General features: G+C 41.6%; 1 protein-coding gene across 2 annotated transcripts; it reads right to left on the minus strand.

The window, feature by feature from the left end:
* Nucleotides 1-1,213: 1,213 nt before the first annotated feature.
* On the minus strand, nt 1,214-25,548 carry atp10a (ATPase phospholipid transporting 10A). Of its 2 annotated transcripts, XM_044043590.1 has the most exons (21): nt 24,742-25,545; nt 18,988-19,192; nt 18,569-18,654; nt 17,836-17,942; nt 17,623-17,754; nt 17,244-17,374; nt 16,545-16,797; nt 15,362-15,588; nt 14,205-14,399; nt 11,580-12,144; nt 9,580-9,683; nt 9,240-9,366; nt 7,788-7,972; nt 6,618-6,987; nt 5,535-5,611; nt 5,265-5,390; nt 4,917-5,117; nt 4,371-4,451; nt 4,133-4,237; nt 2,408-2,595; nt 1,214-1,831 (listed from the first exon to the last, which is right to left on the minus strand). In XM_044043590.1, the coding sequence occupies exons 1-21, from the start codon at nt 25,152-25,154 to the stop codon at nt 1,288-1,290; spliced, it is 4,422 nt and encodes a 1,473-aa protein (XP_043899525.1). In that variant the 5' UTR covers nt 25,155-25,545; the 3' UTR covers nt 1,214-1,287. The 2 variants fall into 2 exon arrangements, with proteins under 2 accessions (XP_043899525.1, XP_043899526.1); XM_044043591.1 differs by lacking the exon at nt 1,214-1,831 and having other exon boundaries at nt 2,422-2,563; nt 24,742-25,548.
* Nucleotides 25,549-26,868: the final 1,320 nt, after the last annotated feature.

Genomic DNA, 26,868 nt, shown 5'->3' on the forward strand with positions numbered 1-26,868 from the left:
ATGTCTTTGTTTAAATCCAGTGTTTAAAGCACAAGCTATTACTGAGAAAACACAGAAATATAAATGATCTTTGGTCAAAGAAACACTTTTACTGCAACATAACAAACAACAATCATCAAATATTGAAAGGTGCTGCTGCTGTTTTACGCTTTAATGAACGACAACCAGCAAAAATATGCTTTAACTTTAACTCGTTATTCAACGACACGGCCAAAAAGGTGCAAATTTATCTTTATATGAACGTTCAGATTTTTTTTGAAGTAAGAAATGTTTGAGGTACTGACAGAGAAAACTGTGCTGAGAACGCCCCCTGCTGTTCTCAGTTTAAATCTATGATATCTTAAGAACATCAGTGATTTTTTGTGACGTAGATATCGTAGACTTAAACTGACGTAGATTCTGAGTCTTTTAAGAGAATAAAATCTTGTTCTTGAGTGGACGATGACTTTGCTGCAGGTTCTTAACGACAGGGGGCGCTCACAGTGCAGTAGGTAAGACTTTTATTCAATAACTTTTCAGCCACTTATAAAACCAGAACTGTTCCTTTAAAGCCTCATCTGTTACATGTGGGGAGAAAAATAAAAACATTGTGTGTTTTTCAGCTGAAACAAAAAAGTAAAAAAGAGAAATGACGATTGTTGCGTTTGTCGCAGAACAACACGATTTTCTTACAGAAGACTGACGCCAATGCTCATTTCAGATGAAAACATGCAGCTCGTCCCCTGCTGGCTGGCTGTGGTACAGACTGTAAAAAGACCTGGAAAATCTGTTTTAATCTGAACCAAAACATGACAACTTCATCAACAACTTCATAAGTGAACTTTAAAGGAACTGTAGCAGCTAACTGAACTAACTCTTCACACACATACACAGAGACACACACGCAGACACACACACACAGAGAGCATCATATCTGGTAGAGATGTTTTGGTTTAAACTCTTGACGTAATAATGAAGATAATAAGATTTAAAGCTTGCATAAAATTTTCTCTGGAATGTTCTGAACAGCTTTAACTTGTATATAAAAAAACCTCCAGCAATAAAATGAACTAAAGTCACTGTTTCTATGGGGAATTAGAAAAGTGTAACACGTCTGTGAACACATGAACAAAAGCTTCATCTGTAAAAACTTTCTTCACAATCAAACTTTACTGAGGTTTAAAAACAGGAAGTGTTTTCTTCTCTTTATAAAGTACCTTTTTCTCTCTTTTATAAAACAATCTGCTTGAAAAATAGAATAAAATTAGATTTTAAAAAAACAACTATGGTGCAAATCTGAGTGTGACGTCACGCGGTGGCGAGTGGCGCCTGCGGCGTGTGCAGCATCACATTCTCGTGGTCCAGTCTTTCCTCCTGGTTCCTGGTGTATTTCACACACCGAGAGCCGCCTGTAGGGGGCAGTGTCAGCTGGACACTGTGTGTGTGTGTGAGCAGCGGCGTGGAGGCGTTCTGGTCAGGACACTCTGCGGTGGGAGGAGCCAGCTGCTGCTCAGACTCTGGAGGAGGGTCTTTGGTGTAGGGCGGAGCCTCTGCTTCAGTGTAGAAACCCACAGTGGTGTCACTGAGAGTGGGGGGCGGCTTTCTCCGGTCCGCTTCCTCGTCTCTCTGTGACGCCAGGCTGTGATTGGTCCCCGCTGTCATGGAGCAGGAGAAGCTGCTACGCTCTTTGGCGAGCGACAGGAAGTGAGTCTTGTGGGCGAGCGGTGACTCCGCCTTCATTTTGCTCAGGCTGAGGATGTTCCTGCGAGTTTCAGTTGGAAGTCTGTCCAACTGTCTCCCAACTTGGACGGGACTGGGGAACAGTGACCCCTGACACGACCTGTAGAAATATCTGCAGAACAAACACACGAGGAACATGAGTAACATGTGGAGAACAGCAAACACACGGAACATGTGGGGAACATCAGCAAACACACAGAACATGTGGAGAACATTAGCAAACACACGGAACATTAGGGATTTGTGGAGAACATCAGCAAACACGGAACATGAGGAACATGTGGAGAACATCAGCAGACACACAGAGCATGAAGAACATGTGGAGAACATCAGCAAACACACGGAACATGAGAGAGAATATCAGCAAACACACGGAACATGAAGAACATGAGGACCATGTGGAGAACATCAGCAAAAACACGGAACATGACGAGAACATCAGCAAACACACGGAACATGAAGAGAACATCAGCAAACACATGGAACATGAAGAGAACATCAGCAAACACACGGAACATGAGGAACATGAAGAGAACATCAGCAAACACATGGAACATGTGGAGAACATCAGCAAACACACAGAACATGAGGAACATGTGGAGAACATCAGCAAATGCACGGAACATGAAGAACATGAGGAACATGTGGAGAACATCAGCAAACACACGGCTCAGAAATGACATCGTACCGAGGTAACAGCGCCGCCACAGGCGTGATGATGCACAGCAGGTAGAAGACGGGCTCCTGCAGCAGCCGCTGCATGGTCCAGTAGGGGTTAGAGGGCGAATAGCAGGTGGGACAGGAGGCGTTGTAGCACAGAGCGACGGTGAAGAACAACATCACGCTGAACAAGATGGACAACCAGTTCATCCATGTCTGAAGATCAAGCACCGGAAAAACATAGCATTATCATTATTACTACTACTGCTACTGCTACTACTACTAAAATAACTACTACTACTAATAATAATAATAATAATGATAATAATAAAACTGCTCCACAATTTATTATTTAACATTTTTAATTATTTCTCTGCAAAATCAAAGCATAAAATGTTTTTTAATGTTGCAAAAACATTAACAAATGAATGGACAAAAACGTTATGAAATGTTGGGAAAAACTCAACAAATACGATGTTAAAACAAAAACTTATACTAATATCATGTAAATTAACACCACTTCCACTGTTTTGACCAGAGGGCAGACAGGAAGGGGCGGGACATATCAGATTGCTAATATACATGAGACAATAAATTTTATACCACGATCAAACATCTTTTAATCTCAACCAGAATAATTGTGATTTTATTGCTTTATCAAATCTGTGTTTACATCATTTCAAATGATCGTCGTCATCAGTGAAATACTACAGCCACTGTGTGTGTGTGTATATTATGGTCTGTCTGTGTGTGTATTATGATGTGTGTGTGTGTGTATATTATGGTCTGTCTGTGTGTGTATTATGATGTGTGTGTGTGTGTATATTATGGTCTGTCTGTGTGTGTATTATGGTGAGTGTGTGTGTGTATATTATGGTCTGTCTGTGTGTGTATTATGATGAGTGTGTGTGTGTATATTATGGTCTGTCTGTGTGTGTATTATGGTGAGTGTGTGTGTGTATATTATGGTCTGTCTGTGTGTGTATTATGATGTGTGTGTGTGTGTGTGTGTGTATATTATGGTCTGTCTGTGTGTGTATTATGGTGAGTGTGTGTGTGTGTATATTATGGTCTGTCTGTGTGTGTATTATGGTGAGTGTGTGTGTATATTATGGTCTGTCTGTGTGTGTATTATGGTGAGTGTGTGTGTGTATATTATGGTCTGTCTGTGTATTATGATGTGTGTGTGTGTGTGTGTGTATATTATGGTCTGCCTGTGTGTGTATTATGGTGGGTATGTGTGTGTGTGTATATATTATGGTCTGTCTGTATATTATGGTGAGTGTGTGTGTGTATATTATGGTCTGTGTGTTAGGGCTGTCAATTTTCCTCTATAATGCCATTTGAATTCCATTCCTTATTATTTTTAATATTTGAATTTTAAATTTCGGCCACGTGGCTCGCCTGAGCCTTGGACTGTTTTAAGAATTCTATCTATGTCTATGAAATGTGCGGTGACTGTCACTCATTGTCGAGTGACATTTCATTTCCACGCTGAAAACTTTCCACACATGGCTTTTAAGAGGGTCAGGAGTGGTGGCCTGAACGTGAGATTGTTGTGATTCAGAAAACTTTATTGTTCTACGAAGGTCGTACGTGAGCAAAGCATTTTGTTTTTCACATGTGGTTAGGCAGAAGAAAGAGGGAGGAGCTTCTGTCGACCACGAGTATTTAAAAAAATACACATTTGCGTATGTATATTATGGTCAGTGTGTATTGTGGTTGTGACAGAGTGGTGTTAATGTTAGCTTACCCAGGTTTTGGTCTCGACGCCCAGGTGCAGCAGAATGGTGAGTAAAGCGATGGTGGTGATGGGAGTTCCCCACGTAAACAGATCCACATTAGAGTCAGCGTAAGCCTGAGGACAAGAAGAAGACGAGGAGGAGACACGGCAGAACCAGAGGACAAGAGGACAGGTCAGTAACACCAACAATAAAAACAGGAACAAATGCAGCTGAAGAGATCACAGAGCACACAGAGATCACACTCACAAAGTACGGGATGAAGAAGCAAACCAGACTTTGGTAGAAAGCATCGATCATGTTCATCCAGAACATGTATGGCTTATATTCCTGCAAACACACAACACACATTCACTGAGACATGCATGTTTAAGTTTAAGTCTCTGATCTCTACGTCACATGTTTACGTCTTTATCTCACTGTAAGACAGACTTTTCCAACAGGAAACTGAAGTTTGTAAACCACTCACTCTTCCACATCAAAGTCCATAGAGAAAATCAGTGATTTTAGCTTGTGGCGACACAGGAGCTGCTGGTCTACTGCTGCCTCATGTGGTCACTCTGTGTCACTGAGGTCAATCGGAACGAAGGTTTTTTAAATGCCAAAGTCATAAAATAAGACATTTGAACTTAGTGATGGAGGCAGCAGTGCATCATGTGTGCTGTGATGTTAAAACCACTGATTTTCTCAATGGACTTTGGTGTGGGAGAGTGAGTGCTTTACAAAGTTCAGTTTTAGGTGAATAAGTCCAGTTAACTTTTGTGAAGAGGCTAAAACGAGTTTTCACTGACTGACCTCTGAGTTCTGGCCCGTCATGTAGAGCTGAGGTAGTTGCTGGAGAGTCTCTGCTGACACGTCCTTGTCCAGAGTGGCAGTGATGAGTTGAGGGAAGGCGGAGAACATCAGGTTGAAGAAGATGAGATACCACTGATCAATCATGGCTGAGCCTGAGAACCCACAGTAGAACTGATACCAGAAGATGAGAGCAACAAACATCTGAGGAACCAAAGACACAAAGACAAACATCAGGAGGAGGAACATCACTGTCGACAATACTCTTATTGATCCTCCTCTGACTATAAACTGTGAGCAGCATCTGCTGTTAGTGTTGGTTCTCCATAACCATCACTAGTTTACACTCACAGCGTTTTTGTAGAAGAAGTAGAGGATCATGTTGGCCAGGCGAGAGTAGCACCAGTGTCCATGGACCAGAAGAAGCTTCTGAAGATTACGGAAACGTGGGAGAGCAAAGTCGCTCGCCATCACCGCCTGCAGGACCACAGAGATATTACAACAAACAGCCACTGCACTGTCTCTGGTAATCTCTGCTAGTCGTTTTCTGACACAAAAAAGTAATTTCCACAAACATCCACAGATTCAAATATTTTAATTGTCATGTAAAAACTTTCTGACCTGCATGCCCTCTTGTCCGGAGATGCCGACGCCCACATCTGCCACCTGGATCATGCTGACGTCGTTGGCTCCGTCACCTGAGATCAAACAGGAACTGTCATCATTGCTCTTTTATATGCAGGTGACGCCACCATGTGGTTTTACTGACAACTACACCACAACATTGAATGACACTATAGCATTTAAGAAAAAGCTGAAGACAGAAAAAAGCAGTAGGAGCTGTTCATGCTCACTAAATAAACATGTAAAATGACAGGCTGAGGTCTGCGCTGTGACTGAGTGAATGTTTATCATCATCATCAGGGTTGTCACAGCACAGGGGAAGACTTAATGCGAGCGACACACACGCAAGTATTGTACTTTTGAGTATTTTTTTAATTTATTTAAATAAGGTTCTGCTGCAACTCCTCAATTTAACCAAAGAAATGATGGAGTGGTCAATGGACTGATGTTGTGTGATTTCAGATTTCTTGCACTTTTCCATGGGAAATAGCTGCTGGGAAAAGTTGGAATTCTAGGGTGTTACATATTGTAAATGTACATGTTGATTAATATGTCATTTATTTACATTGTCACAGTTCTACTGTGTTTCTCAGGGACTGGACAGCTGTTCACATGTGTTCAGTTAAACACAGGTAATGGCATTTATGATGCGTTCTACCTCGCTACTAAATGTATGTCACGTGATCAGCGTGCTGGTCATGTAACTGTAACTGGATTCTGTTGCTAATGTCAACACAAACATTCTCCATTTGCCATCTATGAGGAATATTTGTATAATTAACAGTATTCATTTTGTAAAAACGTTTTCATTGTATTGTTACTGAAATATTCATAATTAAATCGGAATTTAATCGATTCAAGGAATTGGTGGCAATACCCAGCCCATATATTATAGTGAAAGTGATTGTTTGCAACGCATGTAAATATGAACTCATATAAAGAAATAAAGCCGGTTTTATCTGAAATGAAAGCTAATTTTCTTCAGTGGCGAAAATCTGTTTTTCTCTTTTCTCTCGTCTAAACTGTTTTAACTCATCTATGTAAAGAAAACAAGTGTGTGTGTGTGTGTGTGACAGTCACCTATGGCCAGGGTCATGACCTTCAGCTTGTTCCGCACCAGTTTGACGACCATGCTTTTCTGCAGCGGTGTGGAGCGGCAGCAGAGGACGGAGCGGCAGCTTCTCGCCACAGCCAGAAACTTATCCTCCAAACTCTTGTCCAGAGCGAAGGCTAAGGTCCGCCCATCGATGACCAGACCCAGCCGGTGCACCACGAAAGGCGTGGAGTGGGAGGAGGAGGAGGAGGAGGAGGACAAGGACGAAGGCTGATAGATGTCGAAAGGTGCCAGGTTTGCAGGGTGGAAGTTCTTGGCAGCCTGTTCCGTGGAGCTGCAGAAGAATTTGGCCTGGATATAATGTAAACTCTCCTCCAGTAACAAGGCACAGCTCTCCTGCAGCACCAAGACACGGAGACACGGAGACAAGGAGACACGGGCACACAGAGACAAGGAGACATGGACACACAGAGACAGGGACAGAGACACGAAGACGGAGACTCGGAAACAGACACGAAGACAGAGACAAAGACATGGAAAAAGACACACAGACAGAGACAAGTTCAGCGTCAGGACGGACTGTCTGAGCTGCTCAACATCTGTCTGACAGATGTTTCTACAGCAGCAACGTGACCTCAGTGTTACATAAACTACAACACGTTACTGAGTAATAATCAAAGAAAAACACACATGTGATGATTCCTCTGATCTAAACTATGAAATAATGTCCAACTTATTGTAAAAATCTGTTTAAAAAACAAACTGAAAACACTTCCCGTTACATTTTTGTCACAAGTTTTCTCTTTTAAAATGTATGAACAGAAATGGGCGGAGAATTTGGTCCGGACCTTTGCTTGGTTCTGATCCAAGAAACTGACAAAATGACATCATAAGTGACGTAAGTGTAAATGCGCATGAAAATGACACCAAACGTTACTGTGACCTAAAAACAGGACTCACTGTGAAACTGTAAGGTTATAAAAACTGGACTTCCAATGTTTTAGGGGGCGGGGCTTAGAGCAGAGACGTGACAGGACAAGTCGGGGTGAATCAGTGAACTGTTGTTGTCTCTATGTTAAGCTAAATAACAACAGGCCTTTTATAACACACAAACACAATTGGTGTTTGAACTCTCTTTATAAATGTAAACATTTATAAACCTTTGATGTTTTTAGGTTTTTTATGTGCTGACTCACCTGTGAGTCAGCGTTCAGGGTCAGAATCTCCTCCTCAGGATCCAGCAGTTTACAGGCGTACGCGATGTTTACGGCCGTTTCCTGTTTGTCCCCCGTCAGCACCCATATCTGCAGCCCGGCCTGGCGCAGGGACGCAATGGTCTCAGGGACGCCGTCCTGCAGACGGTCCTCGATGCCCGTCGCCCCTGCAGGACCAGACGATTAACGCCCACAGTTCATTTTACAGTCGGGATAAAAACATCTCAGACTGAGGTGAAGAAGAAGATTTTAAAGTTTAACAGAAAACAAAGACTAGAGACGACACTGTGCACATGTGACATTTAATAACGCTACAGACCAGCAGGTGGCAGCAGTCTGTATTCATTATCCCATTCTCATGCTCTCCCAAACCAGAAAATCAGTGATTTTAACATCACAGCACTTATTTTGTCACAGCATTAAAAAATTCTTTGTTCAGATTTAAATCAGTGACACAAAGTGACCACATGAGGCAGCAGTGGACCAGCACTGGTTTTGCACTGATAAAATCACTGATTTTCTCTATGGACTTTAGTGTGGGAGAGTGAGTGGTTTACAAACTTCAGTTTCCTGCAGGTTCCTGTTGCAGCAGGTTAAAAATAGGGCTGGGCGATAATACAATAACGATTATATCACGATAGACACTTCCGCGAATAAAAAAATAGTTTGTCACCAAGTTGCTACCATGCTAGCAGCCTGTAACATGGTCAGAGTCAAACAGCCAATCACTGAACAGTCATGTTTGCTTCCCCGTCTCACTCACAACAGCAGCATGTGAAAGTCGAGTGAGCAGAGAGAGAACGAGCGCTGAGAGCTAAGAGATTGTTAGTAAAAAAAAAAAAACAAACTAAAGAACATAACCTCGCCAGTTTGGCAGTTTTGTGGTTACTTGAAGTCCAACCAACATCATCTGCTGCTACATGTGGCGATACACAGACTCTGCAACAGTGCTGTATGATAAAACATCTAAACGTTACAAAGACAGAGCCATGGACATGCTTCTGTCAGCACAGTTGAGAAGTTTGGTTTTAAAAATCTCATGAACATGCTTGATATGACTATTTTCCTCTGTGTGGTCCGACTGATAACTGTAGTGATTCAAATAAGAGAAACGTTTAGAATAAAAGTGTTACAGTTAAAAAAACTTTTATTATTATTATTATTATTATCATTATTATTATTATTATTGTTATTATTAATAATAATAATTTTTAATAGGTCATGAAAAATGATCAATAATTATCTATATCAATCGATCGATATGCCATATCACCCCAGCCCTAGTTAATAACATATAATTCTGTTTCCACTGTAGCTGCATTTGTTTGTCTTGGTGCATCTCTGCTGTGATTGGTTGAGCAGACGGCCAATCACAGTGATTTAACACGACGTCACCTGAGGAGAAAAACGGTGAAATAGAAGAAGATAAATGACCTAAAAGCTGCAGGTTGTTTTCCAGACGCAGAGCCGACTCAAACAGCAGCTCCTCTCTGCCCTGAATGGCCGTCTCAGCCTCCAGGTGGCGCTGCAGCCAGCAGGCATACTCTTCTTTGGTGAGGATCTGAGGTCGTCATGGTGACAGAAGGTGTTAAACATGAGATGGTGTTTGTGGGGATTTTAACGTCATGTTTTTGTGATAATATTAGCATCATTAGCAACTGTTTCCCTCACATATGCATAACAGTAACAGACAGAAGTTAATCAAGTTAAAATACGTCAAAATCTTGATTTTATTTGACGTCTTTTTCTCTGACAGACGGTGTTTGTACAGTACCTTCTTTGCGATGCACAGAGTGCGAAGTCCGTCTGCAGCGTACTGGTTCAGGTAGTTCTGTGTCCTGTACACAAGCTTCTTCTGCCGTTTTCCTTTAGAGTTTCCTGAGAAACGCAAAGAAAAACAAAGATTATTTCATTTTTATGGTTGAACATTTTCTTCAAAGACAAGTGAAAACAGGACTGTGACGTCCAGGTTTGTTTTTCATCGTCTTTTTCCTCCTCCTCCCCATCATGAAATATGTCCCTCTGTCTCCACAGACACAGTAACAGCTGAAAGACTACAGCTGTAAAGTTTCTGATATCTACGTCACATGTTCACGTCTTCCTCTCACTGTGAGACAGACTTCACTGAATAAAGTCAAAAATACATTCAAGAAAGGAAATGATTAAAGTTGACACATTTCAAAATAAAGGTGGAAATGTTGAAAGTCACGTTTCAAATGTAACATAAATGTCAACAATCGAGTCAAAACGTCAAAATGTGCAGAATATTCATCATCATGAGTATATATATATATATATATATACATACACATATGAATATTTAGGTTGAGTGTTAAAGAAGGAGCAGCATCTCACTCTGAATGGAGCCATTATACAGGTCACTGCTCATACTCTGATTGGCTGATTCTACCCAACGGAAAAACAAAGAATTGAGTTGTCTGAGTGAGGACACGCCCTCTGCTGGTCATTAAAGCAACAGAAGTGAGACACATAGGAGGAGGAGGAGGAGGAGTTAGCTGAGCAGAAACAAAGAGAGCAGTGTTTCCTTCATTATAAGAAAAATCAATAAAGCTAAAGGTAAACAAGAGTAAAAAATAAGATCAAAGGGAAAACCAGCCTGAAACAGACTCACACATGAAAAACACTCCCCCTCCCACATCATAGTCCACAGACAAAATCAGTGATTTTAGCTGGCGGGGACACAGGAGCTGCTGCTCTACTGCTGCCTCGTGTGGTAACTTTGTGTCACTGAAATTAAAGGGAATGTAGGAAAAACACACACACACACAGATTTTGTGTTTTTTTTAGCAGCAGTGAACGATGACATCACACGTCACACGTTTACATCAGTGGAAAACATGAAGGTCTGAGGATGATGACGGTGAAACTCCAGCCTGAGCATACACACACACACACACACACACACACACACACACTGTAACTAACACACACACACAGTGAAATCACTGTGTCCTGTTAAAGACACAGTTCAGCTGGTTTCTTCTATCTGGTTTTAACAACAAATACACTCCATCCTGGATGCGATCCCATCACAAAAACCACATTCAGACGTGGACTGAAGCAACATGAGTCCACTTTCCTGTGCATGAATGGAAATCTGTCCTCAGGACTCCGCCTCTTCAGCTGATGTCACATAAACCCGCAACAGTGCTTACGTCTCATTACCATAACTCTGAGACCGTTTGTCATATCTAGAAAATTCTACTATGGACTGGTGATCTGCCCAGGTTGTGACTCCGCCTCTCGTCCTATGTCAGCTGAAATTGACTCATAGTTGAGTATGCCGTCAAAAATCGGTCAAAAAAGTCATAGTTTACTATGCCTTCCAAAATTGGTCAAAAAAGTCATAGTATAGTATGTTGTTCAAAAGCGGTCAAAAAAGTGATAGTTTATTATGTCGTCAAAAAAGTCATAGTATAGTATGTCGTCCTGTGGCCCTCATGTGGGGGATAAAGCCGTAGAAGGTGGATGGATAAGCAGAGAAAAAGCTCTGAGCTCATATACTTGTCATTACAGTAGAACCTCAGGACTTTAGAAGAACGAGTGTCCAATCACAGACAAGATTCACAGTCACACGTCTGTGACATCAGCTTCTCAGGACTGTGATTCTTAAACGGTTGAATAATTGACAGATATGGAAAGTGAAACTTCTCTTAGAAACAGGAGCAGAACATTTTCTGACAATTCTACAGCCGTGAAATCTAAATAAATCCTCATGAAGGTCATGAGAGGGTCACACGTGTGTTTCCTCACCTGTGTTGGGAGGTTTGATGAGGTCCATGATGACAGAATCGGCTCCTTTCGTGTACACAGTGATCTGATCCGTCAGAGGATGTCGAACCACCACCGACATGCGTTTCCTGGTGGAGTCGAAGCCCAGCGTGTGCAGCAGTTCAAAGTTCAGCTTCCCCAGGTGTGGCAGCTCCACGGTCACCTGGTCAGGAAGACGTCCCACCAGCGAGCATTTGTAGGCCTTGGCCGCGTAGACGAGCGCGGCCTCGTCTGGAGACTCCGCCTCGTAGCGCAGCTCGCCCTCCTCCTGGTCCCACGACTTGCCGTCGTAGCATAGGGGGGCGGGGCTGAAGGCGTGGTCCAAGCCGCTGTGAGACATCATGGCCTCTTCCTCCAGCTTGGTGAGCGTGCTGTCTGCAGACGGTGAGGACAGAACACTGGAGCAGCCTCTGTTAGAGGAGCGGTTGGTGACGAGGCTGGAGGAGCTGCTGCTGTTGGAACCAGACGTCAAACGACTCGGCGTGAAGCGTTTGATGAAGTCCTCGATGGTTTTGACCGGAGACTTTAACTCAAACCTCACACGAACCTGGACGACAGAGAAACGAGTGATCATCTCCTTCATGTCAAAGTTAGTGACTGTGCAGAAGTCATGTTCACGTCTTCATCGGACATTCAGTTTTCATGATTTCTTTGTTTTATGGAGCAAAGAAACCAGAAAATATTCACATTTAAGAAGCTGAAAAATCACAGAAAACTGTAACAATAAAACAGATTTATCAATTATCAAAATAGTTAAGTATTTTCTCTATGGACTTCTCTATGGTGTGGGAGAGTGAGTGCTTTACACACTTCAGGTTCCTGTTGGAAAAGTCTGTCTGACAGTGAGACAAATACGTCAACATGTAGCATAGATATCGAAGACTTTCAGTGTAGAATGTCTATCGCCCCCTGTGGAGCTCTGAGTAATTACAACAACACTGGAGAGTGTGACACTCTCCAGAGGTTTCACAGTAGATTGTGTTGTGTGTTTTAGTGCAGCGTTACTGAGACTCACACAGAGCTTAGGTCTTAAGTTAAGAGGCTAAAATCTATTTTATTTCACATGAAGCTGGCAGGTACCACAGTTTGGACTATACCATCTGAAAAGTGAGTGACTCTGCAGAAAAGCACCTCTCTGCTGTTACCATGAGATTCAGCTTCAGTGGAACAGATGACAAAAAGTTAGTTGATCAGCAGATTCAAGTGAGTCACTGTGAGTCTCTCACACACACACACACACACACACACACACAGGGAGCAGGAGGTAGTTTATGAGCTGCTGAGGAGAGGATGTTACTGCTGAAACAGGACGACCACACCCACCCACACCCACACCCACACACACACACACACTCACTCACAGCCTCTCTCTCTCTCTCACACACACAAACACACGAAGCAGCAGGAGGAAGTTTTACTTCATTACTCTCTTGATTTTCAGACTCTTTTTATGGTCAAAATGATCCCAAACTAAACTTTTGTCCAAACACAGAAGGAACTAATAAGAAGGAGACGTGATTCCATGAAGCAAGGTTGGTGTTGGTTGAACTGTTCAGAGAGTGAGGCTAAAGTGAAAGCTGGGTTTGTCCTCTGACCTCAACCTCAAACAGACACATTCTCCTGGAGCATCTGCATTCACTCATTCATTCTGTTTACTCCAGAAGGGCCAACATGCATGAGATACAGAAGCATTAAAAGTAAAACATCTCGCTTCAGTGATAGCACCTACCTCCAAGCCATCAGACATTTGAATCTGCACTAACCGTCAGGTACTTTCGCACTTGCACACTTTTTTTCTCTTGTTTGGTTGTTTGTGTTACTTAATTTTTTTTGTGGTGTTTGTGGTCATTATGTATGTACTGTATTGTGTCAGTCTGAGAGCAAAACCAAGACACATTCCTATCACTTATGTGACATGGAAATAAACTTCTTGAATCTTGAATGAATCTTGAATCTACTCTCTTACTGAAGCCTCATTCACACTCAAATTAGCAGCTTCATCCAGGATTTATGAAACCAATGAAAGAGTGATGAACATCACGTCATAAACACAATGGAAATGAAAATACACAGCCAGTGTAAGCTTATTATAAACAATATGGATATAAAGCTTCACACAGGTTGTTTCTCTGACAATACACTGTCAAATAAAATATAATGTACTGTTTATAATCTGTATCACATAGAGAAAACCAGTGATTTGAACATCACAGCACACAGGAGTTGTTGATCCACTGCTGCATCCATCACTAAGTTCTAATGTCTTATTTTGTCACTTCGGCTTTTGAAATATTTCATTAAGACTCAACTTAGTGACAAAAAGTGACCACACGAGGCAGCAGTAGACCAGCAGCTCCTGTGTCCTCGTGAGCAAAAATCACTGATTTGCTCTATGGGCTTTGTCGTGGGAGAGTGAGTGGTTTACAAACTTCAGTTTCCATAAGGAAACGTCTGTCTAACAGTGAGATAAAGACGTGAACATGTTCTGAAAGATATCGTAGACTAAAACTGACGTACACCCACTGAACTAATCCTTTACCTTTTTAGTAAAAGTTTTTGTAGAAGTTAAATTAAACTTTTTCAGGAGGCAGGAGACGCGTGTCGTACCTTGTGTCGCGGCTGGTTTGGGGATGAAACCACCACCGTGTTGCAGACTGTGAGAGCGATGAAGAAATCGATGATGTCAGCGAGGTCAGAAGGCAGCTGTGACATGGGCTGACTGTGGAAACGCAACAAGTCCATCTGACTGCTGCACTCGTTCACTTTGTTCAGAAGCTGAGGGTCAGGGGTGATGTCCTTCTCCTGCAGGACACACACACACACACACACACACACACACACACACACACACACACACACACACACACACACACACACACACACACACACACACACACACACACACACGGGGTTAATGGTGGGGAGGGGGTCATCAGTGCAGAGCAGATGGAACACAATGGCTGTTTCTCAATATCCATACATACTCTCGCTCCGCCCATTTTACCAAGTCTGCATCAGGTGGTGACTTGAGCATACTTGGGAAGGCCATGTATCCCAGAATGCATTTCGGCAGAACATAGCAGCAGATAAGACAAATATAAATCTGAAATAAATATTTTTCTCTGTCCCGGAACGCAGTTTTAAGATTATTTGAGGCGAGAAATTAGTCAGTTAGAATTCAAACATGTAGTTTGTGTATTAAGATATGACGTATTTATAGTTTGGCAGCGACATTGTGGATGCTGGTGCTCACTGTGCCCGGTGCAGAGCAGCGTTACCTCGGCCTGTCCTGATGAAATGATCCGCTGGCTCAGACGTCGCTGTCATTAGATGCTTGGTGTGAGCCATAGATTTGTTGTTGACGCGTTATTTTGTTTTTAATGTGAATGTTTTGACCTGACAGTTTGAAAGTTTGTTTATTATTAATGTTTTATTAATTTTAAATTAGAATTTTAGATTTATATTAAAGTCGCACGGTCAATGCATCTGTATTTAAACATAATATATATATATATATATATATATATATATATATATATATATATATATATATATATATATATATATATATATATGCACACACACACACACACACACACTCAAACAGTAGCTGCTGTTCAAATTGAAGAGTTATACTTGCGTACTCCCATACTTGGCGAGTATGTACTCCAGTCGTACTTCTCAACTACGTACTTCCCAAGTACGTACTTGCATACTTTATATTAGTATTGATATATAGTATTGAGAAAGGGCCTATGACTGACCATTGGGCTGCTGAAGGCTGTGTGTTTGGACAGGATGCTAGCACGTTTAGCCTCCGCCCTGCTGCCCGTCCTGCGGTGGGACTTGGTGCTGTGTGAGCGCAGAACCACAGGGGGCGCTGTGGCGCTGTGGTGGCTGCTAACACTGTCCCGCCTGGGCAGAGTGCCTCCATGTGACGTACACTCCTCTTCCTCCGAGTCCATCTCCTGGTACATCGCAAGTCTTTTAGCTGAAAAAACATGCACACACGTCGTTAACAGAGCTATCACAACACACGAGAAAACATACAAAGTTTGTAAAAACACTTGCACATGTTGTTAACAGAGCGATCACAACACACGAGAAAACGTACAAAGTCTGTAAAAACATGCACACATGTCACTAACAATCACAAACATGCTAAACAAGAAGTGTTTAGTGAAGTTTAAAGTGTTAGAAGTATTACACTTTGGTGTAAATGTAGCTTCTCAGCATTAGCCTCAGGACAACAGCTAGCTTAAAATTATTTCCATTAAGTAGTTAGCTTAGCATTAGCGCCAGGAGAATAGTTAGCTAAGCATTAGCTCCCCAGGAGCAGTAAGTTTAGTATTAGCCAACTCCAGGATAACTGTTAGCTTAACATTTGCCAACTCCAGGAGATTATTTTGCTTATCTCCAGAAAAATAGTTAGTGTAACATTAGATAACTCCAGGATAGCATTTAGCTTAGCATTAGCTCCAGGAGAATAGTTAGCTAAGCATTAGCTAACTCCAGGGGAGTATTTAGCTTAGAATTAGCTTCAGGATAGTATTTAGCTTGACATTAGCTAACTCCAGGAGAGTATGTGGCTTAGCATTAGCTCCAGGAGAATAGTTCGCTCAACATTAGCCAACTCTAGGAGAGTATTTAGCTTAGCATTAGCTCCAGCAGATTAATTGAAGGTAAGTTTATTCTCTTGTACTCAGGAAGTAAACATTTAAGTGAGAAAAACAAAACCTCATAGTTTCAGTTTTCTTTTCTGGTAGTCATGACGACGCAAATATCATCATCCTCTCCCTCTCTCTGTCAGTCATATAACCACACACAGTAGTCCTAACTCACATTAGTAACACATTAGTAACAGAAATTATATGAAAGGATTAAACCATTGTAAACGTGCATGCGTGTGTGTGTGTGTGTGTGTGAGAATTTCCTGGCTCCGCCCACCATTAGCATCATGGGAGTACTCCACCCCCGCCACAGTGCAGCGGCGAAACACCATCTTGTTGTCGGTCAGTGTTCCAGTCTTATCAGAGAAGATGTACTGCATCTGACCGAGGTCTTCGGTGATGTTCAGAGCTCGACACTGAAGGTGAGAGTCTGTGTCCTCGTCATAAAGATCCAGGTCCTGATGGATGAAGAAAACCTGACAGATCTTCACAATCTCGATCGACACAAACAGTGAGATGGGAATTAGCACCTGGAAGACACCAGAGACAAGAGGCAATATCAGTATAAGACACTCCTGAAAACGTTCCCATGACCTTCAGCTAAAACACATTCATATTTGTCATTCAAATGAATGAATGAATGAAGCTCAACACCAGATAATAAATGAAAGTGATGAGAAGTGAAGTCAAACTTCTCGTGTTGGGAGTTTTCAGGGAAACGATGGCAGAAAGTATTTTCCACAGACACGAGTCATGAGGAGAACCTGGCAGAGTCACACGATTAACGCTGGTCACATGATCTGTGAGTTCAGCGTGACCAGACTGGTGACCTGCTCTTTATTTCATCACATGACACACATGACACAGGGCACGGCCACTTTTACACAAACATCAATGTTTGTCCAATGTTTGTTTAAAAAGACAGAAAACACACACACACACACACACACACACCCCTGATCTTTGCGTCTCATACCTGGAAGACGATGATCATGGTGAGGAAGAGATATATGGCCGACATGATGGGAGACATGTCCGTCCCCTGTGGACTCAGGACGTCAAACACTGGTCTCTTATCTCCATACTGAAACATCCACAGACCATGACCTGAAGACAAACAGCAGCATTTACAGACCATAATATTCATCATTATAAACACTGAGACTCTCCTGTCATCATCAACAAAAACACCTGATGAAGACTGAGGACAGAAATGATGAAGACTGTGAGGACAGTGATGATGAAGACTATTAGGACAGACGTGATGAAGACTATGAGGACAGTGATGATGAAGACTATGAGGAAAGAGATGATGAAGACTATGAGGACAGTGATGATGAAGATGAGTTACACACCCACAGCAGTGAAGAGACACATGACCAGGAGGATGAGGACACACCAGAAGACGTCCACGTTCATCTGTCTCTCCAGTTTACTGCGTTTGTATCTTGGTCCATTGTTGTTCAACATGGCTTTGGTCTCATGACCTGCAGAGAACACAGGTCACGCAGAGGTCAGACAGGTCAGACTGATGTCACTTAGAGGTCAGAGGTCAGCATGTGACTGACCTGCGTAGATGACGATGCCCACGGCCTCCTCAGTGTTTCTGACGGTGCAGCCACGCAGCAACAGGTTCTCTTTGTAAAGTGCGTCTCTTCTGCCGTTGCCATGGATACTGTCACAACATTTAAAAGGGACAGACTGTGACTTTTCAACATGGTTGTTTGTGTGTGACACAGAAGAGGCATAAGCGCAGTGAAAACATGGCCCCCACAACTAATTTCAGTAAAAATAAAACTATTAAAACACTGAACACATTATATAGGATTTCTGTGTCTGACGAGCCAAAACATTTAGTTGGTAACAATATGGAACTTTTGTAAACCACTCACTCTCCCACACCAAAGTCCATAGAGAAAATCAGTGATTTTAGGTGGCGGGAACACAGGAGCTGCTGGTTCTCTGCTGCCTCGTGTGGTCACTTTGTGTCACTGAGGTCAATCTGAAGAAAGGATTTCAAACACTGAAGTGACAAAATAAGACATTTGAACTTAGAGATGGAGGCAGCAGTGGATCAACAACTCCTGTGTGCTGTGATGTTAAAATCACTGATTTTCTCTATGGACTTTGGTGTGGGAGAGTGAGTGGTTTACAAACTTCAGTTTCTGTCTAACAGTGAGATAAAGACGTCAACGTGTGACAATAATATCAGTTTTTCAGCCATGTTTTCACTGAGTGTCTCACTGAGTGCAGCAGGGGGCGCTCACAGTTAGCCAGCACAGAAGTAGAGTAAATACTCACATGTAGCCTCTGAATCTGTTCAGGTCGTTGTTGGGTTTCTCACATTCAATGACACTGTTGTATTTTAAAGGGTTAAAGTCACAGTCCTGCAAACAGGAAACACAAGAGTTGAGGGTTCACACTTCCTGTTCAGGTAAATTCAACTGTTGCTGGTTTCCTGTTTAGTTTCACTGTGTGTGTGTTTCTTTCACCTCCTGTTAAATCTGAGTGAGTTTCCTCATTATTGTTATTACTGTTTTAATAAACACTACAGTATAATGAGAGAGTTGCCGGTTTGATTTCCTTGATGTTTTTAATCCTGTAAAGTCAAAGTTCTTTAAGCTGCAGTGACTTGGATGAAAAGTGTTTGTGTGTAAATAAAGTATGATTGACCGATCAGCAGACGCAGCAGGAAGTGACATCACGAGTGGTGTGCTCACCAGGTCGAAGAAGCTGCGGACGACTTGTCTCTGTTTGAGGTTTGTCTCTCCGTCCAGCGTGGCCGTCTCGATGTGACACAGACGGTCCGGGTCGCTGGAGCTCAGCAGGAGGACGTCGGCGGGAACGATCTCGTTACATCGCAGTCGCACAAAGTCGCCCACTCGCACCTCTTTCCAGAACTTCTCCACGTAACCACGCTCGACTCTGCACAACAACGACAACAACAACATCATCAACAACAACAACAACAACAAAGACACGGCCTTGCTTTCACTTGATGCGGAGAAGGCCTACAACCACGTAATTCTCTGTTCCTAAAAAAATTAAATAGTTCCATCCCAGCACCTGATCTTATTGAAACCTTTGGAAAAATATCTGGATACAAACCTAATTACTCAAAATCTTCTATAATGTTACTTAATGAATCAGATAGGATAAATGGCAATGTTTCTGTCTCTCCTTTTAACTCTACAGATAATTTCACATATTTGGGTATAAAAATTTTCCCTGAGGTGAACAAGATTTCTCAAACAAATTATGACCCATTGCAGGAAATAACGACTTCATCTCTAGAACGCTGGACATCTTTACCAATATCAATGATTGGCAGGATAAATACTGTATCCTAAAAATGAACATCCTACCTAAATACCATTATTTATTCTAAAATATCCCACTTCCCCTCCCTCTTCCTTGTTTACTAGAACTAGAAAATTGTTTACCAACTTTATTTGACAAAATAAACGTCCAAGATTACATTTATCCTTAATTTATCTTCCATACAACTGAGGAGGCCTTCCGTGCCCAAACATCCAGCGGTATTACTGGGCAGTTCAACTGCGGTCCATCATGTTTTACTTTTCTTCTGAAAACACCCCTGCCTGGATAGACTTGGAATCCTGCTCAATGAGGCCTAGCTTACCACTTCATTTGTTTTTGTATTCAGCGGATCGGAAAAGTCTGAGGAAAAATACAGAAAACCCTATTGTATTATAATGTGATTGATGTTTGGTTTGATACTTGCAAATATCTGAATATGAATCCATCTTGGTCTCGTTTTACTCCTATTTGGGGTAATGCCAATTTCAAACCGGGGAGTAGTGATCCAGGATTTCGAAAATGGGCTAAAAAGGGTATATGGAAAGTGCAAGATATGTACAGAAAATATGACGTTTTTATGTCCTTTTCAGAATTATCAACCAAATATAACATCCCAAAATCGCATTTTTTTTAAATACCTCCAAATTAGGAGTTTAATATTGTCTTCTCAACACTATTTACTGGACATACCTATTACTTCCTCATTAGAGACAGCTATTACAGGAAATTGTTATGGTAGAGGTTTAATCTCATCCCTGTATGATTTGCTTATATTCGGGTCTGATGAATCTTCAAATCGTAAGTTGAGACTGTGGATGGAAGATATAGGTGAGGAAATATCACTACAATATTAGAATGGGGCATATATGAAAGCTCAGAAACAAAACATTAATAGCAAACCTGAAACTTATTCAATATAAATGGCTGATGCGTACATACATAACCCCAGTCAAATTGCACAAGTTTAATGATAACATCCCTGATACATGTATTAAGTGCAGTGAAGCAAGAGGAACGTTGCACCACTGCATATGGGAATGTGTGAAAATCAATTCCTTCTGGCAAGATATTATTAATATGATTGATCAGATATTGGCTAAGCAGTTACCACTGGCAACACGTTTTTCATGACATCTGGAAACCTTGACGACATGACGCCAATGTTGGTAACATGCTACAGCAGGAGAAGGCTCTGAGAGAGTAGATTGTCCATGGGGTGTGATATAATGTCCTGTGAAACACTCTTGGAACGCATCAATGTAATAACTGTTTTCACTATTTGTTTATTTGATGTGATTGTGTGTATATGTATTATACTTTTTTTTATCATTATTATTATTATTTTTGTATTATTATTTAATTATTTTCCAATTTCTATGTTAATTTCATTGTTTTAACACCTTAGGAGGGGATGGGAGGGAAAACGGAGAGAAAAGTTTACCTTGTTGTATGTAATAGTGTTTGCTGTTTCATATGCTGTAATTTGCAAACAAATAAATAAAAATAATAAATACATTTATAAAAAAAAAGGTAGCCTACATGTGCACTTTAACACTTTAACATGTGACTGTGTGCACATTAACACTCTGTCAGATTGTTTTACTGTGTTACTGCAGGCTAATCATCACCGTAGACACTCTCTGGTACTGTAGACACCATGTGTCAGGTTGTGAAATGTTTCTATCATAGATCACATCATCATGGAGATTATAGCTGATGTGAATATTTCTGATGCAGCTGGAAACACTTTAACTTCACTGTAGTTTAGAAGTGACATTTGGAATCCAGCTGCATACGAAATCTTAATGTTTGACAGCATTTCAGTGACTGTGTTTATATTTACATGTCGAAATACAGTCGTGAAATAGCGTGGAGCAACATTTTTTAATGTAAAATAGAGTAAAAAAAAGTGAGTCAGCTTGAACATTGACTCTTGAGTTGGACTTTTTAATTATAGGTCCATAAGTAAACTATGTTTTATCAGTTTGATCCATATTCTCATCTTCAATTTGTGTCTTGTCAGCTGAATAAATATCAAATCAAATGTAACATATGGTAGTACTGCAGCATTTATCATCATTAATGAAGTCTGTTAAATGATGAATGAGTGGATTGCACTGTACAAAATGTAATAGTGTTCATTTATTGACTCCTCTCTCCACTCCTGTTTTTGAACATAAATGTCATGGTCATGTGTTAATATTTCTGCTCACCTGGAATAAAATGGAGGCTGTGCTCTTGTTTACCCGTTGCCAAGGTGAATCGTAGTATCAGAGCTCCATTGATGATGTTTTTTTTCATTCCCAATGCACACGCTTAACTCAGAGTGAACATACTGAGAGTTGATTGAACTAATGCTGATCAGCTGTTCTGAAACCAAAAACTCAGAGTTTGACAGCTCAGAGTTGGTCAACCTAGAGTTAAGGTTTTAACTCAGAGTTTGTTGAACCTGCTTTCTGAAACAGGCCCCTCCTCTCCTCTCCTTACCCTCACCTCCTCCTCTCCTCACCCTCACCTGCTCTCCTCCTCCTCACCTTCACCCCCTTCTCACCTTCACCTTCACAAAGTGACTTTAAAAAGAAGCAGATGTTTGAACATTAAATCTTCACTAAAGGATTTTTAAAAATGTCTTTCCAATGAAACAGAGACTCAGTGTTCTGTAAGAAGAATGTGTTTCTTCTTAAATCAGCGGAACGTCTAAATCTGTCTGTTTATCTTCACAGGTGTTAAATTATCTGATGTTTTCTGGTCACATTTGTGTCTGGAGACTGAAGCTTTTGTATATAGATAATAAGAGATTATACACGCCTGCATTATTTAACGTATGCACACTAATGGCGCATTTCCACCTGCCACTGACTGGCCAGAGTGCCGTCACAAGAAGTGGCGTCTCACACGCAAATCAAGCCGAACAGCGCCGAACTGTGGATCACTTAAAACAACTTAACAATCCTAAAAACGTGGGTTAATCTCCAACAACTACCAGGAAAACAGTGCCGGTGATCGCAAGCGGCATCACAGACCGCTGCCACTGCAGTCTGTGGAGTAGGAGGCGGTACTGTGCTGAACTTCACCAACAACTACAACACTAACTACATCACTAAAACAACTACAACACTAACAACAACAACAACGACATTAGAATAATTACAACTACATCACGAAAACAGCAGCTACACGAAAACAACTACAACACTAACTACAACTTCAACAACAACTACAACACGAAAACAGCAGCAACACTAAAACCACTACACTTTTACCAACAGTACCACTAACTACAACTTCATCAACAACAGCAACACTAACTACAACTTCACCAACAACTACAACACTAACTACAACTACAACACGAAAACAGCAGCAACACTAAAACAACTACACCTTCATCAACAACTACAACACTAACTATAACTTCAACAACAACTACAACACTAACTACAACACCAACAACTACAACACGAAAACAGCAGCAACACTAAAACACACCTTACCAACAGCACCACTAACTACAACTTCACCAACAACAGAACACTAACTACAAACCAACAACTACAACACTAACTACAACTACAACACGAAAACAGCAGCAACACTAAAACAACTACACCTTCACCTACAACACTAACTATAACTTCAACAACAACTACAACACTAACTCCAACAACTACAACCGAAAACAGCAGCTAACTACAACTTCACCAACAACTACAACACTAACTACAACTACAACATGAAAACAGCAGCAACACTAAAACAACTACACCTTTACCAACAACAGCAACACTAACTAGAACTTCACCAACAACTACAACACGAAGAACAACAGCAACAACTACAACACTAACAATAACATGAGTGAAAACTTAAAATTAAAGTGTGGAGTGAGTGAACACTGAGTCTTTTGACGACTGTGAATTCTGCTCTGTGTGTGGACGACACTGCTGCTTTTCATTAACACACACACACACACACAATGAGCACTAACAGGTTGAGTTGTTTTTAACAACAAGCAGGTTTTAAACATTTAAATGTTTTCAGTGAAATAAAGTGTTTCCATTCACTGCTGTCAAATAAACTGAGAAAAGCAGCAGGTGGCGCTAGACTGGACGTGCAGGACACTACAGAAAAAGAACAACTTCATATTGTAATAAAATGTAAGAATGTGATTCAGGGAAAAATTAAAATGAAAAGACATTTGAACATATGAGTGGACAGCTGCTGCCAATAGGAGATATGGTGCTAAATGTTTGTATCCACTGGAAAATATTTATATTTTATCTTATTACACTGATGTAAACACTATCCATGTCATTATTTTAGTTTTACATTGACTTTTATTTATTGACTTGTTGTGTTTGCGGTGTCCTTCCTCTCAAAGACAAATAAAGCTTGTTGACATTGTTTGAGTGAAAACCTGAAGATTTGTTTTCATCTACATTTTTTCCTTATCTTTAACACGCATTTATTATTATTGTTGTTGTTGCGACTTACCAGCCTTTTAACGTCGCTTGAGAGGAGATACGTCCTGGTTGTTTGTATGACGTGCTGCCAGTACAGAGGAGCACGCTGAGTCTGGGTAAGCAAGTTTCAGGATGTTTAATGAACACAACAGCTACTACAGCGGCTATTTCGGAATACGTGCACTGTTTGCGTATGTGTATCATAGCTGAACGTAAAGCCGCTACCTGACTCTCCTCTCTCCTCCCAGTGCAGGTGATCCAGCCCCTAATTATAACCTGCTACGGTGCCCACATGACCCAAACCCCAAATATCACCATGGCAACCATACCAAGCAAATCAAAGCCCAATTAATCCCCTGCAAGCAATCTGTGGCTCCTCCAATTATTATTATTTATATTCTGTCATTTAGTTTCTTGAACTCTATCTGACGATATGCTGATATACTGAGATCTGATTGACATCATTTACACTGTACAAAATTAAACATTTAAGATTTTTACAGACATCCAATATGAGTTTTTAAAGCCAGTATCGTGCTGATAATCCTGATATTACATTTGGTGATACATTTATCACCATAATAACGGACACTGACGTGTCCACAAACACAATACAGGGTGGTGTCAGGGGCCCCCTCAGGTCCCGGGCCCTCAGAGCCCCTGACAGCGGCCCTGCTGCAGCTCAGGTACCTGCTGAAGACCAGACAGTCCAGGTGGTTGATCTCGGTGTCGGAGCGGTGTCTCCTGAAGTCTTCCCATAGGTCTTTGATGGCGGTCACGGACAGGATGAAGACCACCGGGGCCAGAGCCAGTTCCGGCTGGAAGGCGTTCACCACCGGGACGAAGTTGAGCAGAGCGATGAAGACGAAGTAGACGTTGGCGAACCTGTGGAATTGTTCGAACAGGTTCTTGGGGAGGAACGATAGAACCGTGTACTTGGTGGTTTTGATCTTGTTGTCGGCGCAGCCTCGGTTCGGTTCTGCGTCGTCGTCGTCGTGTTTGGACCGAGTGTTCGGGAGGACGCTCCGGGTCTTTTTGTTCTCTCTGCTCTTCTTCTTCTTTTTCTTCTTCTTCTTCGTCGGTTCTTCACTTTCCCGCGCCATGTCCTCAAACTTTCCCCGCACACACTCAAGCAGACGGAGCCGCGTTCATGTGATCATGTCGCGGCCGCAGTTTCACGCTCTCACCGCTGATGTTCATCCATGTTTCTCTCACTCTAACAACTTTTCTTCTTTCTCTCTCTTTCTGTCGCTCTCTCTCTCCGGCGATGAAACGATGCTCTAACAAGTCGCCGCCTCCTCACGTGATCTACAAACTCTGTGGATAGGGCTCCCGCCACTGTCCGTGCGATGCTCTTGCGTCTACAGATCAGTGGGTCTCGCGCACACAGGAAGTTAGTCAGCGGGTCAGCCCCTCCCATTTTTCCCGAAATCTGAACGCCAGGCCCCACCCCTTCCAAAGAGATGTGTGTTTTTTTCCCCCGTCTCCAAGTGCCACGCGGTATGAGTGGAGTTTACACTGAAGACAGGAAGAACACACACACACACGCACACACATGCACGCACACTAACTAAACAACTCCTGTGTGCTGTGATGTTAAAACACTGATTTTCTCTCTCTGGACATTGGTGTGGGAGAGTGAGTGGTTCACATTAACAGTTTTACACCAGGAAAAACACATTTTAGCCACTTAACAAAATGCTTGTGTACTAACATCTATGTCAGTTTAAGTCTACGATATCTGTCACATGTTGACGTCTTTATCTCACTGTTAGACAGACTTTTCCAACAGGAAACTGGTTTGTAAAGCACTCACTCTCCCACACCAAAGTCCATAGAGAAAATGAGTGATTTTAGTTTTTAGGTTTAGTTGTTAGGAGTTGTTGATCCACTGCTGCCTCCATCACTAAGTTCTAATGTCTTATTTTATCAATTCAGCTTTTGAAATATTTCATTAAGACTTAGCTCTGTGACACAAAGTGACCACATGAGGCAGCAGTAGACCAGCAGCTCCTGTGTCCCTGTGAGCTAAAATCACTGATTTTCTCTATGGACTTTGGTGTGTGAGAGTGAGTGTTGAAATATCCCTTTAGAACAGCTCACGCAGACATGTACAACATGTGTTACAGTGAGCGCCCCCTTCAGGTAGAAATTACAGGAACATATGAATCCAGGTGAACTGTAGATACAGCAACCAGCCACAAGAGGGCGTCATACTGCAGACAGTGCACAGCCTAACCTCTGTGTGTGTGTGTGTTTTCTGTCATAATCACTGACCTTGTCAGGACTAGTAGTCCTCATGGAGACCAAATCTCCCCCTAAAAATGTGTGTGTGTGTGGGCGTGTTCATGTGTGTGTGTGTGTACATGAGATTACAAACACAGTCTTTACATTGACTAACATTGATTTCCAGGAGACTTATTTTAACCATAACCATAACTACTACTAACCTAACCTTAACATCACTAACCAGACACAAACACGTCTTCAAATGCAAGAACATGATTTTTATCCGTGTATAGAAGACAAATCCCCATAATGTGACTGTATAAACACACAACAGTCCCCACAACATGAGAAATACCTGAACATACACACACACACACATACACACACACACTTGATTGTTTTTAAATTAAAGGTCAGATTGAGATTTTTCTTCAGGATTTAATCACAAAAACCATAATAATCAGAGTGAAATGATGTGTAATGAATGTAAATATCAGTGGTTTGTGTGAAACCAAAGGTCAATAACAACAGAGAAGGTCAGCTGATGAAGACGATGATGAAGATGAAAGTGGGTCAGTCAGGCGGAGG

This window comes from Solea senegalensis, linkage group LG14 (genome assembly GCF_019176455.1).
Source record: "Solea senegalensis isolate Sse05_10M linkage group LG14, IFAPA_SoseM_1, whole genome shotgun sequence".
Lineage (NCBI taxonomy): Eukaryota > Metazoa > Chordata > Actinopteri > Pleuronectiformes > Soleidae > Solea > Solea senegalensis.

Excerpts from the sequence above, each read along its gene's own strand:
- atp10a (XM_044043590.1), bottom strand. The coding sequence starts at position 25,154 with ATGGCGCGGGAAAGTGAAGAACCGACGAAGAAGAAGAAGAAAAAGAAG. Across the intron at positions 14,400-15,361 it reads CAGCCTTCAGCAGCCCAATG|GAGAAGGACATCACCCCTGA; the intron begins GTCAGTCATAGG and ends TGTGTCCTGCAG. Across the intron at positions 1,832-2,407 it reads GTGGCGGCGCTGTTACCTCG|ATATTTCTACAGGTCGTGTC; the intron begins GTACGATGTCAT and ends TTTGTTCTGCAG.